The following is a 19,507-nucleotide window of genomic DNA, read 5'->3' as shown; positions in this document are numbered from 1 at the left end:
TTTGATTGTAATTCTTGCTGGGAAGAACTGCTCATGTTAAATTTTGACTCAATGTATTGAGCAGTTTTACACCTAAACTCTATTGATTAATATGCAGAATAAATTTTGTACGCACATACGTGTATGTACAGTATGTATGTGTGTGTGTGTATATATATATATATATATATATATATATATATATATATATATATATATATATAATATATATATATATAAAACAACATCATGGAAACATTTTCTGAAAAAATAGCAGAGGTAAAGGGAAATAGATTTATTTAATGTGGTAGAATTGGTCATACAAAGTTTGCTCGTAGCCTTACAAAAGTTGTTTCTACTGTAGCAGTCAGTATAGTTTTACAAAATATGCGTACAAAAATATACCAGTCAATGTAGAATTATCTAAAACAGTCATAATAGTATAACATAATACTGATTTAATTGAATACAGACATAATCAGTAGGCAGGTGTCCTACTATATATGTGTGTGATTCAGTATTCAAACACAATGTTAATGTGCAAAATCATTACTGGCGATTCATTTGGGAATAAACTGATTATAAATACAATACATTTTCAAGCTGAATTGGGCATTTAAGTTGTCAAATGGTTAAAAGGCAATTCTGGAGCAATAATCAACATAAATTAGTGCACTGTAGAGTTTTCCTGCATGGTACAATAAAACAGCACTATAGGCAATAAAAATACCAGATTATCCAGTAGCGTAATACAGAAATATCACTGTAGTGTATGTGATATGTCCTAAGTAATCTATTGGTCAGACAAGACCCTACAAGAAGTCATTATTCAGTGTTTGCATGTACAGTCATGTCAGTATAACAGAATTTCAAATGCCTCAGCCATTGAGGAGAGTGTAACATTATGTCCAAATCCCTGTCTGAGTCACCCCTCATGGAGTGGAATCACTTATGGCGTCTGTGACACTGACGTGTATAAAGATATAGCAGTGCAAATTGAATGTGTGGCCATGGTTCTAAAACACCACAGGTGATATGCATGGACTTTATGTCAGTCACGTTAGGTTCTTCACAGCATTGGAAGATGAATATGTTGAAATGACAGTGTTGTATCTCTTTCTCAGGTGGACCGAGGCAGAGACATTTCAGAGATTTGTTTTTGCTCATTTTTGGATGTACTGAAATAGGTCTCCACTGGCTTTGCTTCAGTTGATTTTATTATTTGGATTTAGTATTGTTTTCTCCCTGCTGTCAATCAGAACAGACTTTGGTCGTGACCCATCACCAGTTGAGAACTACAGTACTACAGATACTGTACAGACACAGCCAAACATACATGCAAAGAGAAAAAAGGATAAAGGTCAGTGCTCTGCAGGAACCACCTGTAGGATGATCTGTAGTGATCTGTTCACGGAGTCTGAAAAACACAAGGGAAACAAACATTAATAAGCCAACTTCACTAATTATTAGCATATGTTTTATGAAATGACCATATTCTAGGTGATATGATATGGAATAAATTTCCATATGGTCCATTGTTTGTGCATAATAAGGTTCTTTTTATTAATTTCCAGAAAATATATTTCCAAGAGTTTAAAACCAGTTATATAATAAAAAGTCATTATAATAATCATTCATGAGTAACTAGACAAAAAATGACTTTCAAGCTAAATCAGAAGTTTTACACTGTTGCCTTTTGCCATTTGCATTTATGTAACCTCTGACCTGACAATTTCTGGAACCATTTGGGTTTTCTTTCGGTGTAGATGAATATGTAGTATGCAGGGATGCCAGTGAGAGAGATGGCAAAGCCAATCCCAGTATTAATTGGATCCGAATATAGAGAAAAGAAGACCATGAAGAAACAGGTGATGGAGAAAACAGCAGGGATTATAATAGGGACCTGTGAAAGAGAAAAATACAGAGATAACTAGATATTAAAAGTATGGTGTTCTATAGAGTTTGGAAAGAGCAATAAACTTCATGTGTTTTTCAGTTGAGACTGTACTGTATAAATATAAGCCTGTTCCTCAAATCATATGACTTTAGAAGACTTGGAATATAGTGAGTAGGCCACTTTCATAATTTTTATGGTGCTTTTGTTCCCTTTTTGAAGAGTACACCTGTTTATTTTGACCTGTACAGATTGTGTTTTGCAGAAGACAATCAAATGGGTTTGGAGCGTCTTGAGTGTGAATTTTAATTTCCTTTAAAGTGCCCCAATTATGCTATTTTAAAGGTTTCTAATTTAGTTTTGGAGGTCTCCTACAACAGGTTTACATGCATCAAAGGTCAAAAAACACTTTCATTTTCTCATTATATACATTGTACATCACCACCACATTTTTCAATGATTCTCAAACGACTTGTCGGATAAATCAGTCTCTCTAAGCTCCTTTCCGTGAGCCTGCTCTGCTCTGATTGGCCAACCGCTTACAGCACTTGTCAGAAGCTTGACAGTCAGTTTGCATTAATAGACACATTAATAGACACAGTTTTAGGTAATAGTTGGCCCACAGCTATTTTGTAGAACTATTTCAGTAAGACAGTAATAACATGAGTTAGCCGGTTAGCCGGAAACTTACACAATATAAAATATAAAACAAAATTACGTATTTTAAACACCCGGTAGAAAATAATTATTCATACTTGCAGGTTGTGAGTCTGAGGAGCAAGCTGGTCCAATAAACTGGGTACCTACCCATCTTTCCAGAGCAAGTGTTTTACGAATCCCGCGTTGAACGAGATTTGAGTAGCCGTCATCAGTAAAATGTCATGTTTGAGGGCGGGACAAGTTGTTCGCAAGCGGACAACGTACAGTACAACATTATGCAAATGTCTTTTCTAGTGACGTAGAACCGGAACGCAGTGGGATTCGATTTATAGACGACTCATTTAGGCGGTCCTGAGTCGATTCTTTCTTTTGGGAGACAATATATTTATTGTGCACTTTCGACTTTAGAAGTTTGCAGAACGTTTAAATTCACAAACAGCTATATTACACACTGCATGAAAGGAATATTTGAAAAACCATAATAGGGACACTTTAAACAACATGTTTTGACCACTGTCAGCGATATCTATAAAATCTTCAGTTATATCTAAAAGGATCCATGGCCATATCATGAATTTAAATTTCATGTTTATACCATATAAATACTTATATAAGACATAAAAGAGAGCGGTTCCTCATGGATCAAAAAATGTCTTGATTTTGATATGATTTTGTTCATGGTTATTTCACAATATATTCGACAGTTAGTAACTACCAGTTGACCAATCCCAGAAAAAGGCACCCTGAAGCAATAGTGGACAACATAACAAAGTGACAGAGTACAACTGAGATCTCAATAGCTTTCCAAATCTTGCCTCATCTCTGCTAACCTACACCTTAGAATTAAATCTACCGTATTTTCTTAACCGCTAGATATTTAACTAATAATTTGCATTAGAGATGCGTTAGACATGAGGTAACAGGCTGCCTGAACAGAAAAAAAAGGGTCACCTTAAAAGGTCGTGGCATATCAGGGCGTGTGAATCGCATGTAGATGAGGCCGACCACTGCCACCCCGATAAAGAACCAGCGTAGGAAGCTCATGAAGTTCAGCAGGCTGTAGATGTCCCCTAGGAAGAGGATCAGTAGTGTGATCGGATACTGAAAGAAAGATGAGCGCTTTTAGATAGGTGTGCAGGCATGAAAATTACTGATATAGTAAATTAAAAGTTATATGTTATATAATTGATGCGAGTTAATGTTTATGCATATGTCAGTTAGTTAGTCAGTTATTATGTTTTTAATAATATTAATAGTACTTTTGAATATTTTATATACAGTGTAAATATATATACACATTATTATTATTAGGGGTTCAAGCATGAAATGCTGAAACCCTGTTGTAATTGTAAGGATTCGTAAAACGCATCATGCAATTTGGGGACAACCTATCAGAGTATGACCCCGATTGGCCCATAGGTGGCGCTACAGCAACCAAAAGTACAAAATCGCTCACAACTCTTAGGCCGTTTGACCTAGACTCAAGTGCCTTTACACCACTGTGATCCCTGGCTCAAGGCAGACAAAATGGCTATCTCCAAATTTGATTTATGCAGGAAAAATGTTCTGCTATGTCGCATTTTGTCCAAAACCAACTTTTGCGAACTAGTCCCTGGTTTTTCGCCCGATCGGAACCAGACCAGTCTAGGACTCAATAATTATCGAAAAAAAGTTAAACTTTTGCATTTGGATGGCTGTAATAGGGTCATTTATAAAATGGGCGTGGCAAAATACACTAAAAAGCCTATAAATTCCAGAACTTTACAAAAATTGGTGAGCATATGTGACATAACATCATAAAGAAGCATGCAAAATGTTATGGAGATCGGACCATAGGTGGCGCTATAACTGTTAAAAAGCTTTAAAACCATATATTTCCTATGGTATATTGCCTGTATTGGCTGTAAATGGTGTTTTCCAACTATTATGTCAGTGGTTACATGCTTGCTAAATAAAAGTTAATAACTTTTGATGCTTTTGTGCTTAAAGGCCTTAAAGGCCTTAATTGCTTGAACCCCGATAAATGCTGCTTGCAGCTTTAATTATTATTATTATTATTATTATTTAAAAAAAAAATTGTAACATTTTGTATTTTTTATTAGTATATTTATTTTATTTATTTTTTTTCCTTTTAGGAACACATACAAAAGTCAGTTTCATAAGTAATATGTTTTTATTTTGAAGCTTTCAAAATAGCTGCAAACGGTTTTGCTCAGCTGAACAGGAGTATCAGTACAGGTGACCGTTGAGTGGGACATGTGTGTGTCTATGACTCACCAGGACAATCACAGCAGGTAATGGCGTGTGTCGGCGTATGTGAATCATAGAGAGAACTTCAGGAAGCTGACCTTCTCGAGAGGCGACATAGAACATTCTGTGGAAGAGAAACAAAATGTAAAATGTTTAAAACATCCACATTTGAAAAATAATATAAAGTTCATATACTTGGTGTAATTTTCAACACCCTCTCATGGCAATTCTTAAAGGGTTAGTTCACCCAAAAATGAAAATTCTGTCATTAATTACTCACCCTCATGTTGTTCCAAACCCATAAGACCTTTTTTCATCTTCGGAACACAAATTTATTTGAATAAAATTTATTTAAAAGATATTTTTGGTGGAGTCAGAGAGCTTTCAGTCCCTCCATTGAGAGCAATGCAATTTACACATTCAAGGTCCAAAACGGTAGGAAAGACATCATTAAAGTAATCCATGTGACTCCAGTGGTTTAACCTCAATTTTATGAAGCTACGCAAGTGCTTTGTTTGCGCAAAAAAAACATAATTTACCCCTATATTTACAAAATAATATTATCCAAAGCACGTCAACTTCCGGTCTTGAGTCAACATAACACGCAATTGCAGGTAAAAAAAATTGTAAAGAAAGCGGTAAAAAAAATTATTTTTTTTTTTTCTGCAAACAAAGCACTCACGTCGCTTCATAAAATTGAGGTTAAACCATTGAAGAATGTGTAAATTGTGTTGCTCCCAATGGAGGGACAGAAAGCTCAGATTTCATCAAAAATATCTTCATATGTGTTCCGAAAATGAATGAATGTCTTGCGGGTTTGAAATGACATAAGGATGAGTAATTAATGACAGAATATTCATTTTTGGGTGAACTACCCCTTAAAGTATTTTACATTTTGGTGAATTGGTGGCTAATTCATATGAATTTGTGTCATATTCCTAAATTAATTAAGCTTGTTTCCTAGTTTTTCTATAACCTTTATCGCTCTGTGTTTGACCCTTGTAAAAAATCAGGCAAACTGAGACTCAAAACTGAGATGCACACCTTGAGATGGCAAATAGGCTTCCATTCATGGACCCAAAGCAAGACAGAGCTACAAAAACGGGAACTGCTACTGAGAAGTCTCCCATCAGCTTCTCTGCAAAAGTCTGTTGGGGAGGGCAGATAGATGGATAGAGAGGGAAGAGATGAAAAGTGGATGGAAGTGAGAAAGATGAACTAATTTTGTGAAACAAATAGGAAAACAACATTGATCTTCAATTTTTAGACTTGTCTGTGTTTATGAATAATCAGTGAAGTAAAAAGGCTTTATATTTTCCATAAGAGTGAGCTTGTATAGGGACACGCAAAGTGAAACAGGGTATAAATGAATGCATTACAGATGTCTAACGAGATGAGAAAGCTTTTAGAGTATTTCAGAGCCTAGCAGGAGATCTCTGCGCACGTATTCTGTTGCTGTCAGTTATTTGTGAGAGATATATGATTACTCCAGCTGAGAAACAGACAGGCATTTAGAGCCACTGGCTTTATGTAATCACATTTACTTTGGGGAAGAGGAAGGTGTTGACTATTACAGGCACTACTGCAAATTGCTTAAACTCGTTTATAAAACTAGTATCCTTTTCTTTTCTGGCTCTCTTTCTTAAATGTTCCAGTTACTGCTGCAATTAAAAACCGATAGGATCCTGGATTGTGTTAATTGAATTTGTTGAATTTAATTGGAATTTGTTAATAAATTAAGAAGTTTTGAGGTAGAAGCAGACAGGGAGTGACCCACCACAGCTACGGCATTGGAGGCTAACAGCTCTTCTGCTGACATCACGGTGTAATATGCCACGTTTATCAGTGTGTAACAGATCATTACTATCACCATGGAGATGCAGATGGCAAGAGGCACTGTCCTGGGGAATGGAAATTAACACCCAAGTCATCACTGCCGTTTGGTTTGCCATGCTAGAAACAGCTGAATTAAACATCAAACCATACAGAAATCATATTTGTTATAACACTAACCTCTCAGGATTCTCCACCTCCTCAGTCACAAAATTCAAGTAAAACCTGTAAGAGGCCAACAATTTATTCAAACACTGCATGCAGCATTATTGGATTTGTGTGGAATTAAAAGGTGGACTCACCAGCCGGCATAGGCGTACATTCCTGAGTAGAAGGCCAGAGGAAGTCTTGATAAGTCTACTGTGTTGACCTTAAATGCATTCTCAAAGTTTTTGGTTTCCCCTGCAAATGTAACCAGTGGTAAATGATTAGCATTGTGATAAGCTTAGACAGACTGATGTTCTCTGTAATTTTAGTTTTCCCTGAGCCAAACCTATTTCTGTTGATGGAGCTTAAACACCCGGTAGAAAATAATTATTCATACTTGCAGGTTGTGATTCTGAGGAGCAAGCTGGTCCAATAAACTGGGTACCTACCCATCTTCCCAGATGTCTCAAGTAAGTAGGAGCAAGGTTTGTTTATGTCTCCTCAGGGCTTCCAGTGTGGAAACCTGAGGTGACATCAGTAGGAAGAGCTTGGCTGTGTTTAATTTAAAAAATGATGAGATTCCCTCGCTAAATTCCCTCTGTCTCATTCACTCGGATGTATGTCATTGTTTACGTTGCACGAGTGCAGGTGGAACCCTTGAAATATTTTGAAATGGAATGCCTTAAGACCTTGATCACTTGGAATATAGCTGCTATGGAGCTGATTTATTATTTTAATTATTCTTTCCTTATGAATTTGTTTTATGCACCATTTAGATCTGTATGTATGCTTGGGCTGTTAAAAAAATATATATTTTGATATGTTTGACGGTATGATATGTTTTTTTTAAGTGATCAGAAGTGTCAGTAAAGATGTTTATAATTTTAATTTCAAATAAATGCTGTTCTTATATATCAGCATCAATACATATATTTGCATTTCATGCATTTAACTCTTATTCAAGAAGCCAGAAGCATAATATAAACTAAATACCTTTGAAGAGTAGGTATAATCCTGGAACAATGATAATGGCGAATGCGAGCAGCTTGCTGAATGTGAGGAAGATCTGGATTCTGGCAGTCCAGCTTACACTCATGCTGTTTAGATACATTGCCATGGCTGCGATGAAAAGGAATATACAATATCTCAAAATTAATATGGAACACATAAACCAGGCAATAAAGATGGTATATACATACTGTAATCAAGCAGCCAAAATACTTACTGAATCCGATTGCTGTGGCCAATTTAATGGCAGTCTCAGGAACTCCACATGGCATGAAGATGGGCTCTAAAATATAGCGGCCAAATGCCAGAGCGGTCACAGCAAAACCTGCAGGTCTTCAATGAGAAAATTAACTCTGAGCACTCAGTGTACTGTACTGGACATCATGTAATCTCTCGTAAAACACTGTTCCAAAGTAAGGTAGAACAATCTATGTGATAAATCATGATTGTAATAGAACCTCTTTTCTTGCATTTTTCTGTTATAATCAGTGAAACAGTTCACTTGTACATGAACATGTTTTGTGCTCTCCTTCACGTGAAGCTTGTTTGCTTTTAAACTACATCTACAGATGTTACTCTTGGCGGTGTTGTGATTGTTACATATGAACCTGGACTGAATCCAGCCCTTGATCCTTTGCATGAGAGCCTCCACAACGGCTTGTTCATTGTCATAAGGCACTTTATCTCTGGTTTTTATTCCATGCCTACTGGAGCCCAGCAGTAATATTGAGAGAGAACCTTCATCGGGCAGATTTTGCTTGTGTTTATTTGAGGCGTTTAAGGGATTTTGTTTGTTTATTCTGGCAGTGCCCCAGAGACCTGTCAATGAAGACAGAAGATGAATAAGGATTTACTGACCTTATGGCAATCATGTCAGCCCACAATCGCACAAAAGCCACTTGTGGACCAAATGCTTCCAGAATGTACGTGTAATGGCCACCAGACTTTTTAATACAGGTACCCAGCTCAGCATATGATAGAGCACCTGAAAAGGACAAAAAGGAAGAGCTAGGCGAATAACCTTATACTTTAGCAAAATTAGGTAACAGTGGCTGGACAAAGACAAGTCGTGGAGAGCGAGTGGCATAACTATTCAGAAAGGTGGCACGATTTACACATCACCTGCAAAGCAACCCTATTAGGGACATGCAAATATATATAGGCACATGGTTAAGTCAGTTCATTAAGACCATCTGTTCTCTCTCAGAGAGTGCAGTTACACAACACAAGCTCTTTATAGTTCTGTGCATTTTAACATTTTAATGAATACTCTGTTCAAATCAAAGCCCTTCTTCATTCGCAGTCCTTGACTTGTGAGATTCAAAAGGTAAATGTAAAGAGAGCTCTAAAATACAAGGCCCACCAGGAGAGATCAGAATGTAGATTTCAACTGAGAGAAATTGTGGATGAATGGACAGTTTTTTTTTTTTTAATGGGCAGCTCAGCTTTTACTCAAAGCATGTGGGCTGCAGCACACAAAAGAAAGCTGACAAGTGTGAAATGACTCCTGGTATACACATGAATAAACAAACTGTCAAACAATGCTCTTCTTATACACAAACTAATTCTTCTTCGACACATACACAAAGCCATCAACCTCCATGGTGTCAGACTGCGCTCTCCTCACCATCAAAGTGCGCCGTAAGACAATATCAGCCTCTATTGTGCACGGACACACACATTAGGCATTTGTGGGGCCTTCTGATCAGGTTCTTCACGCATAGCCTGAAATTCTTGCTTGCCGAATATCAGTAAAACCTGAACTTTTTTTTAATGTAATGAATTACTGTTCAAAATAGTGTTTATATCAAAACTTATAGTGGAGTTCGAGAAACATTTGGGTTTTTGAGTTGATGAAAAGCCAAATCATGGCCATTCATTTAATCATAGTTAAATCATGAAAGTATGTAATAAAAAAAAAAAAAAGATTTTAAAATAAAAACAATCAAAATAAAACACTTCCTTAAAAAAAGGGTATACCTTTATAGTTACAATATACAATACAATATAGTCCAAATCTATAGTCCAATTCTCACTATTTACTAGTTGCTTATTAGCATGCATATTACTAGGTTGTTGGCTGTTTATTAGTACTTATAAAACACATAATAATGCCTTATTCTGCATGACCATATTCTACATCCCTTAATAAAGTGGGCCAGATTCAATGTTGTGGACACTACTGTGGGGCTGGATTTCTTCATTATATATATTAGCCTACATGTTTGGTATCTTGAAAATGCACGTGACAGTAGCTTGAGTTGGGACGCAGATGTAAACTTATTTTCACTAACACAAACAGTAACATTTGTACATTTTTAACAACCTAATTTTTAAAGGGTAAAATTTAGTCAAGTCATCTTCATTTCTATAGCGCTTTTAACTATGTAGATTGTTCCAAAGCAGCTTTACAGTGATAATAGGAAATTAAAGTAACAGAGATTGTTTTGGCTTTATAGTAGCTCTAGAATAAAGTTATTGTCCAGCTAAAGTTAGTTTTGATTGATTCACTTCCGTCGCAACGATCATTAGTTATTGACTTAGGGGCCGCTAACACGACACCGTTTTAACAGAAAACTCTTAAGTTCTCTCTGCGCAAACTTTAAAAATGTGAACCTGTGAGAACGCTGATGACGTGCACATGCGTATTATGAGTTCAATCTATAGGTATGCGCGTTTGAATATATGTGTGCAGGCGTGTAGTGCGCAGGCGTGTAGTCCTTCCCTACAAACCAACCCTCAACAAACTACTTGTCTGGCCTTAAAATTTATAATACAGAATTGTATCGTTTCCGCGTAGCCACGCGATCCGGATTTATCCCGACAACGCTTTATCTGTAGAGAGGTAAAGGGAGGGAAGGGAGGCCTTCACAGGGGAAAGATTAGTTGACACTTCAGAACTGCGTTGTCATCGCGTCCAGGCGCAGGTCCTTCATCAGATCTGGATACGGCCTGGATCCGGCAGACTGCGGTAAACCTCTGGATAAACCGAGAGACTAATATTAGCGTAGACGCCATCCTTCTTATGATGTAACGAGTACATCAGGATTTATGGGAAGTGTTCCCGGTTCCGGCTGACCTAATCTATGCAGCCTAACATTGAATTATGAACTATAACAGGGTAGCCGCGGGGTCTTAAAAGTCTTAAAAAGGTCTTAAATGTCATGTTCCTAAATTAAGGCCTTAAAAAGTCTTAAATTCCGTTGTCCAAGTCTTAATTTTTTAAATGAAGGTCTTAAATTTCATTATACTAGCCTATTTATTCAAAGTCAACCTGGCTGCAAACGCAAGGTGAAATGGGGGAAAAAACAACAACAACGTGAAAATTCAACAGGGTTTAGCGTAACGTCAGAGAACGTCTAATTTCTAGTATGCACAAACAATAGTTTGGGTTTTCGCGCCGGCGGCAATGGATCAACATTCTAATCAATCAGTCGAGAGGAGAGACATCATGGGGAAGTGTCGTTCGGTTCGGTGTACGCATTTTCAAACCGAACGGTTCGTTGGACCATTTTTCCTGCCGACCAAAATTTCATTATTTCAAATGTAGGCGCGTTGCGCGTGGCAAGCGCGCTCATAATGTAAGAGACGCCGGCGCGACCACAACATTGTCCAACATCAAATGTGCAAACATAATGTAAGCGGAACGAAACTGGGCTACTCGTTATTGTGTGGTTGAAGGACCGCTTATCAGTTTGGACTAGTGCAGCGCGAGCCGATCTTGATCAAGCGACACTGTTACTACACAGCGGTAATAAGAGATCCAGTAAATAAATCATTTGAATTCGCCACAGAAGTAATAACATCGCTGCGAGAACTAGTGAGAAACATTCACATTTCTCCGTTATTATTAACGGATCAAACAGCGCGTGGAAGCCAGGAAGAAACATTGTGCCATGAATGAACTATCCAGTGTCCACAGATCAGCAACATTCACCATGGATTTACTGTAGTAGCCTAACACTAACTGCAACCATGGAAGTTTGGCAGGAATAGTAGGCTATAATGCTTTCAAGTAACATTACGTTGGTTTTATTTTGACATTATGAATACAATTGCTACCCTCAAATGTTAATCTGAACTAAAAATAGACCTTATCCCCTGGTTTCACAGACAGGGCTTAAGACTAGTCCTAGACTAAAATGTAAGTCTGAGCTGTTTCCACTGAAATAAACTTGCACTGACTGATCTTAAAAATATATCAGTGCCTTTTTAGTTTTAAGATGCACATCGGTAATGTTTTTTTCTAAGCTTGTTTATAAAAATTACTTAAATGTCCTAATTGATCTATGGTCTAATCCTGGCTTAGTCTAAGCCCTGTCTGTGAAACCGGGCCTATAACTACTACAATATTAGGTTACATTTCATTTTTTTCCAAGGAGCTGTTTTGTTTATGCTCCTAAGAAGAGTCTATTATAGCTCCATCATTGGTCAAAGTGTGTTAGTTTTAATAAATAAAATAATAATAATAAAAAAAAAATTCTCTGGCATTTATTTCTTTTTGCTGTATCGAAAACGTACCAAACCGTGACACAAGTGTATCGTATTGAACCGAACCGTGAATTTTGTGAACCGTTACACCCCTACTATCTATATCTCTCTTACCTATCTGTCTACTCCTCTGAAGCAATGGTTGAAGCAATTTGAATGCTGAGAAACTTTACTAAGACGATTTGAAAAGTTAGTTTATCTGTTTATTGTTATGAATGTTTGATATTTACCAAAAACATCACTTTGCCGTGTGTTGTTGAATGAGTTTTTCTTTATAATAAATGTATTTTTAATTAAAACATTTGTTAGTAATAGTCATTATTGGGATTTGATCTGGTGTTTTACGATTGCATAATGGGTGCGATGTAGGTCTTAATTTTCATTAAAGTGGTCTTAAAAAGGTCTTAAAAAAGTCTTAAATTTGGGGTGATCAAACCTGGGGAAACCCTGTATAATGTGTTATGTGTATGCTAGGTCGAAGAGCTTTGAACTGACAGAGTGTGTCTGCTTCCCGGACAATGTTAGGAAGACTGTTCCAAAATTTGTGTGCTAAATAGGAAAAGGATCTACCGCCAGCAGTCGATATTGATATTCTAGGTATTATCAACTGGCCGGAATTTTGAGATCACAATAGAACAATTACTTCATGCGTTCATGACAGCAAGGCTAGATTATTGTAATGCTATTACTATTATGGGTGATAAGAGCATTACAATAATCTAGCCTTGATGTCTTGAACGCATGAACTAATTGTTCTGCATTTGTCAATGAGAGCATATGACGTAATTTAGATATATTTTTAAGATGGAAAAATGCGGTTTTACATATACTAGATGCGTGACTTTCAAATGAAAGATTGGTATCAAAGAGCACACCCAGATTCCTAACCGACGACGAAGACTTGACAAGTGTTAGACAGTATTGTGTTACCATCAAGTGTTAGACAGTATTCTAGGTTATTACGTGTCCAATAATTAGAATCTGTTTTTTCAGAATTAAGTAGTAGGAAATTACTAGTCATCCAATTTTTTATATCAGCTATACATTCCGTTAATTTTGTGAATTGGTAAGTTTCGTCAGGGCATGAAGAAATATAGAGCTGAGTATCATCAGCATAACAGTAAAAACTAATTCCATGCTTCCAAATGATATCTCCCAAGGGTAGCATGTACAGAGTGAACAGCAACGGTCCTAGTACTGAGCCTTGTGATACGCCATACTGAACTTGTGATTGATGAGACATCTCTTCATTTACTGCTACAAACTGATAATGGTCAGATAAGTATGATTTAAACCATGCTAATGCAGTTCCACTAATGCCAACATAATTTTGAGTCTATTTAAAAGAATGTTGTGGTCAATAGTATCAAATGCAGCACTAAGATCGAGTAACACTAATAGCGAGATACAACCATGATCGGATGATAAGAGCAAATCATTTGTAACTCTAATGAGAGCTGTCTCAGTACTATGGTACGGTCTAAATCCTGACTGAAAATCCTCGCAGATACCATTTCTTTCTAAAAAGGAACATAGTTGTGAGGATACCGCCTTTTCTAGTATCTTTGACAGAAAAGGTAGATTCGAGATCGGCTTGTAATTGACTAATTCTGTACGATCAAGTTGCGTTTTTTTAACAAGCGGTTTAATCATAGCCAACTTAAAAGTTTTTGGTACATATCCTAATGACAAAGATGAATTAATGATATTAAGAAGAGGATCTATGACCTCTGGAAGCATCTCTTTCAGTAGCTTAGTCGGTATAGGTACAAATTTTTTATATTACTTCTGAGTTTGAGCTCTACTCTTAACCATTCGTTTCTGTAATTTGCCCTATATTTTATTACTCCTTTAATATTTAATACATGTCTATGTTAATAATACAAATAATAATAATAAAATTCTATATGAATATCCCATGTTTCTGCCACAATACCATGTTTACAGTAGTGTTACTACTGTAAATCTATGGTAAATGTTTGTGATTTGTGAATTGAAAAGTATGCTAACTGGATTGTTTTCGCAGTGTTTCTCTTGTTTTCAGTGTCAGTGTTGCTGAGAATGCACACACACACACAGTGCTGTTAGCACAGGTTTCATCTGGCTTTTAACTAGTGATATGTTTGTATCGGAGACATCAAAATTCGAATGCTTCTCACTGGATCTCGCTGCGCTGTTTAGTGATCACGTGTGAATTTTAAAGTGTGACCAAAAAATAAAATATTTTGTTTATCTGCATGTCAGTCATGTAACCATTAACCAACATCCGAGAACTGTGAACATGTACATGTGTTGTTAAAGTCATCCTGTAGTCAATCATTTTATCCCTTATAAAACTGATCTTTGATCACCAAAATGACATTTTAAATTTTTTTTCCAGTGAAAAAACAATGTATTCATACCTTAAAATAGTTTGAATACTCTATACCCTTGCTTTGTTTAGTTGCCGCAGAACAATATTATTGCACAATGTTATCACGCTTTACAACGTCAGACACATAACGGTAATCAATATGATTAGCCTTTTGCTTGACTATCAAACAGCTAAAAATGTGTTGCTAACATGTTCGTCCTGTTCACCATCTCAGTCTGCCTTCTAAAGATCAGTATACATGCTTTTAACAACTTAGAACGTCAGTGGAGAAAGGCATATAAGTTCATCATAACATCATTACATACATCATATACATAATTCACCCGCTATATTACTAAATGTACATGATTTTTCATATCAACAGAAAAATATACCGGGAGAACCTAGCTTCTCTTTAGACTCCCCTGCTTCAGAGCGGTCATAGTTAATGATATGCTAAAGCCTGCCCGCACGTTGACGTGATTGTTTACAGGGTAGTTTCTGATGTAAGAAACGCCCATGATTTCAAACTGCATTTTTGAGACTTTCTTTTTTTTTTTTTTTAGGAGAAAATACTCAGCAATGGTGTTGACTTATGTATTTGCACATGGTTTGTCTTAAAGCATAAAAGCACCACATATACATATAGGCTAAACAACATTAAAAACTTGATTTTCACCATAGGGAGTCTTTAAATTAATGAAATATTCACTTGAAATTTCAGGGGGTATTTCAAGTTAATATTTTAGGCCTAACAAAAAATGTTTGGAAATCATTGTGTTAACAAATTGAACCTTATTGTAAAGTGTTACCAGATATTTCATGATTAATTTAAAGAATAGGCTACTTTTTAGTTTGATGTAATATAATGCATATTCTGAGTAAGGTTTTTTTTTTTTTTTTTTTTTTTTCTGACTTAGGCTATCTAAATAATTGTGCAATGTACACAATGAGCAACTTAAGCAAGACAATGCTTTCCATCTACTATTTGAATAAATGCAGCTTTATCCATAGTGCCAAATTTTCAAATAGGACACATTTTCAAATGTGATTATAATCCAGTTCTCCTTTTTTAACTAGCAGTACTCTTATAATAAAATAAATGACAGTAAGCAAGTGTGAGAGTGCACAGACAACATGAACCTTAGTTCACCCAAAAAAATAGAACTCTGCCATAATTTACAATGTTCACCCTCATGTCTTTAAAACCTGTGTGACTTTCTTTTCTTGCTGTAGAATACAAAAGGAGAAGTTTAGCTGAATATTCAAGTCAAGACTTTAGTAAATCCTGTCTTAAAGGGGTCATATAATGCCATTTTTGTACAAGCTAATATGATTCTTTAGGGTCTAAATGAAAAGTTTGTAATATACTTTAATAAAAATTCTCATTAGTATTGTAAGAAAACACTCATTTTACCTGGTCAAAAACAGCTCTGTTTTCAGCACGCTGTTTAAGTGCATGTGTCTTTAAATGATAATGAGCTTTGCTCACCCCGCCCCTCTGTTCTGTGCCTACACCGTTTGTAACACAATAACCATAACACGTTGTTCATTATAAACGTGGGATTATGAATTATATTGAGAACGTCATACATAGAAAACATGCCGTAATGTACCTTGAGTGTAAACAGCCGCATTCATCGTGAAGCGTGCAGCAAGTGATTTGAAAAGATGAATATAAATATTAATATAAAGGTTAATAAAACGTTACACTCACTTCAGTTATTCTGGAGGTGCAGCAGGAACACGAATAGTTGGTACCGATCCTTTTTTCAGGAGCAGCTTCTTAGCAAAACCAGCTTTATAACGTTACTGACCCTCGTTTGTAAAGCAGTCTGGTGTGTGAAATGATTCGTGCAAACATGAAAGCATTGACGTTGATCGTGGGGAATATTCCCTTTGAAAACAAACTCTGCCACTGCGTCTTCAGCGGTTCGGATTTAGGAACATCAAAATGACTGCTGTGTTCGTTATTACACCCAAGAACAGAACACTACAATCGCTTAGACGCCATTCTGCTCATAGACAGTGCTCCAGCTATCAACAATGACCGCGCCGGTCCGCACGGACTATGATTGTCAGCTCGCTCACGAGCGAGGGCGGGTCTGTGTTGAAACGCTGCTGTCAATCAACAATAGTGGGAGGGGCGTCGATTTTGTGACGTCACAAAATCGAACGGCTTGATTTGAGATGGGGGAAAACATATAAGAAGATTAAAAAAAAAAAACACTGGATGGATTTTTATCATTTTATGATGGTTGTGTACAGGCACTGCCAACACACATTTCAGTACAATCAACTTGTAAAAGTGCATGTACCATTATATGACCCCTTTAGATTTCACTCTGTTCTTCACACAATGCTAACAAATGGTGTCAGGAAACTTGCTTTTATGGTGCCTTTTTGTCATTTTGGACAGCCCCTTGTCCCAATCCACTTTCATTGTGTGGAAGAGAACAGGGTAACACTTTATTTTACAGTGTCCCTGTTACATATGTTACATTTACTTTCCATAGTAATAATTATGCATATTACATGCAACTGACAAATCCTAATCCTACCCTAACTCTATAGTAAATACATGTAGTTAATTAATGTTACACTTAAATATATAATTACACTGTAACAATGACACCTTAAAAAGTGTAACCGAGAACAGCTGAAACCTGCTAAATGTCTCCTGTTTGGAATGTCATGAGAATAAAGTAAATGACAGAATTTTCATTTTGGAGTCATCATTCCTTTTAACAACACTCATTTCCTTTCAGTGAGTAAAGTGGTGTGTCATCATGAATGATTGTGACATCAGTGGTGTTGTTAGCCACAATTTCAAAATCGCAAACAAACGGTTAAGAAATCGTCTGCACAGTTCGTCAGAATCGAATTAAAATCCAACTGTTGATTACATTAGGAACTAAGAACTAAGAAATCTCTACCAGGTGAGTGGGTGAGATATTTAGGTCATTTGTTAAAACTGAATCATGTGTGTGGAAAAAGATAATGTGAATGTGAGCCCGTGTGTGAGAGCATATGCACATGTTAACACACTCATGTTTGCATATATGTTCAGCTATGTTATGTGTGACACTCACCGAAAAGAGAGAGAATCCCACAGGCAATCCACACCACCAGTGACATTCCCACACTGCCAGAGTTCTTCAGAACTCCCTTCGGAGAGATGAATATTCCCGCTCCAATGATCGTCCCTATGATGATAGAGATTCCTCGGAGCAGGGTCACCTTCTTCCCCAGTTCCACCTTCTCCTGGGGGGCTCCGGCGTGGGGGGCTCCATTTGATTCGAGAGGGTCTTTCTCTCCAAAATTACTTGGAGTCGGATCCCCGTTGGGATAGGGAACTGACACAGTCCTTCTGGGCATCTTGTTCACTCACTCACAAACACACACACATTGACTCTCTCACTCACAGTGTAGTGTGCCTCCCCTTGCCAGCAGCACATGAGAGGCCTGAGCAGAAGGTGTTCTCAAAGTGAAGCAAACTTCTGATACGCTGTGACAAGTCTAAACAAATGCAATGAAAAGTGGCTTCTCCCTCCTCTTTTTCTCTCTCTCATCGGCCTTTTTAGTGTCTCAAACACTCCCTTTTTCTCTCATTTACTCTTTGTATTCCTTTGTTCATATTATCCTGTAATTTACTACATATTATGTGAGTAAAGAAGGTATTTCCTGTTGTGGTTAGTGTAGCCCAGATTCATGATGCTTTAGCAGTAGTATCCGATTCTCACATTTCCTCGTGTGACATGCAGATCATACAAAGGCATCTGGCGCTCACTTTAAACACTTGCTGTTTTCTCTAGTTCTTTCAAAGGCCCTTGTTTCACTGCACTTGTTATAGACGTGTTCTGATTAGCAAGTGAGCTGACTAATAGACTGATAACTGATCCTGTTTCTGGGATTGTGGACTGACTGTGTGATCTTTTTGTCATACTTAATGTTGGTAATGAAGCTGAATGTAGGACAAACCACATGTTACTGTAGTTACTGTGTGTGTGTGTGTGTGTGTGTGTGTGTGTGTGTGTGTGTGTGTGTGTGTGTGTGTGTGAGAGAGAGAGAGACAGAGAGAGAGAGAGAGAGAGAGAGAGAAAAGGGGGTGGAGGTGTGTGTGTGTGTGGTTGTGTGTGTGCTTTCAGACAAAGCAATTTCAGTCAAGCCTGATACAGTGTTCTGTAAATAAGAATGAAGACGGTGGGAGGCTGATGTAACATTACATCAGATCAGCCTTGACACTCAATAGATTTAGTGTTGTGAATCCATCAACTTATGATCTCACTTTTTGAATCATAATGACTGTGCAAAAATTGCAATAGTTGTGGCTTCACTTTTGTAATTAATTATCTGTAATTTTACTTTCTTTTGCGAGTATATGTTTCACTCTTTAAAAAATAAAAACTTAATGATGCAGCAGAACCTTTTATGTTTTACAATGAACTTTTAAAGTTGTTTAAAATAATAATTAATGTAAATTGCAGAATACAACCGGTAATTGAATTCTGGAAAAAAATTCTTATGCTCACCAAGATTGCACTTATTTGATCAAAAATACAGTAAACACAGATATATTGTGAACTATTATTTCATTACCCATTTTTTTATTTAAATATACTTGGAGTCATGGAGTCTTTAGTGTGTGTTTGTGTGTGTGTGTGTGTGTGTGTGTGTGTGTGTGTGTGTGTGTGTGTGTGTGTGTGTGTGTGTGTGTGTGTGTGTGTGTGTGTGCCCTTGTTTATATTACATTGTGGGGACCAAATGTCCCCATAAGAATAGTAAAACCTGAGATCACCTACATTGTGGGGACCAGCCAGCGGTCTCCACTTTTCAAAAGGCTTATAAATCACACAGGATGAGTTGTTTTGAGAAAGTAAAAATGCAGAATG

General features: G+C 36.8%; 1 protein-coding gene across 1 annotated transcript; it reads right to left on the bottom strand.

Moving 5' to 3' along the window:
• Window positions 1–260: 260 nt before the first annotated feature.
• On the bottom strand, window positions 261–18,079 carry slc7a11 (solute carrier family 7 member 11). Its single transcript, XM_079892764.1, has 12 exons — window positions 17,708–18,079; window positions 8,630–8,756; window positions 7,989–8,104; window positions 7,757–7,882; window positions 6,919–7,018; window positions 6,797–6,841; window positions 6,561–6,684; window positions 5,828–5,931; window positions 4,811–4,907; window positions 3,485–3,634; window positions 1,705–1,882; window positions 261–1,396 (listed from the first exon to the last, which is right to left on the bottom strand). Exons 1-12 carry the CDS (start codon window positions 17,991–17,993, stop codon window positions 1,341–1,343), a joined length of 1,509 nt encoding a protein of 502 aa, XP_079748890.1. The 5' UTR covers window positions 17,994–18,079; the 3' UTR covers window positions 261–1,340.
• Window positions 18,080–19,507: the final 1,428 nt, after the last annotated feature.

This window comes from Squalius cephalus, assembly GCF_949319135.1.
Source record: "Squalius cephalus genome assembly, chromosome: 14".
NCBI classification, from domain to species: domain Eukaryota; kingdom Metazoa; phylum Chordata; class Actinopteri; order Cypriniformes; family Leuciscidae; genus Squalius; species Squalius cephalus.
This window is presented reverse-complemented; position numbering and strand designations above follow the sequence as displayed.

What these genes read in the sequence shown, in the direction of transcription:
- slc7a11 (XM_079892764.1), bottom strand. Translation starts at nt 17,993, where the DNA reads ATGCCCAGAAGGACTGTGTCAGTTCCCTATCCCAACGGGGATCCGACT. An exon ending in AGCCTATTTGCCATCTCAAG is followed by an intron (nt 4,908 to 5,827) that starts GTGTGCATCTCA and finishes TCTCTTCCACAG; the next exon opens with AATGTTCTATGTCGCCTCTC. An exon ending in ATATGCCACGACCTTTTAAG is followed by an intron (nt 1,883 to 3,484) that starts GTGACCCTTTTT and finishes TCTCTTTCACAG; the next exon opens with GTCCCTATTATAATCCCTGC.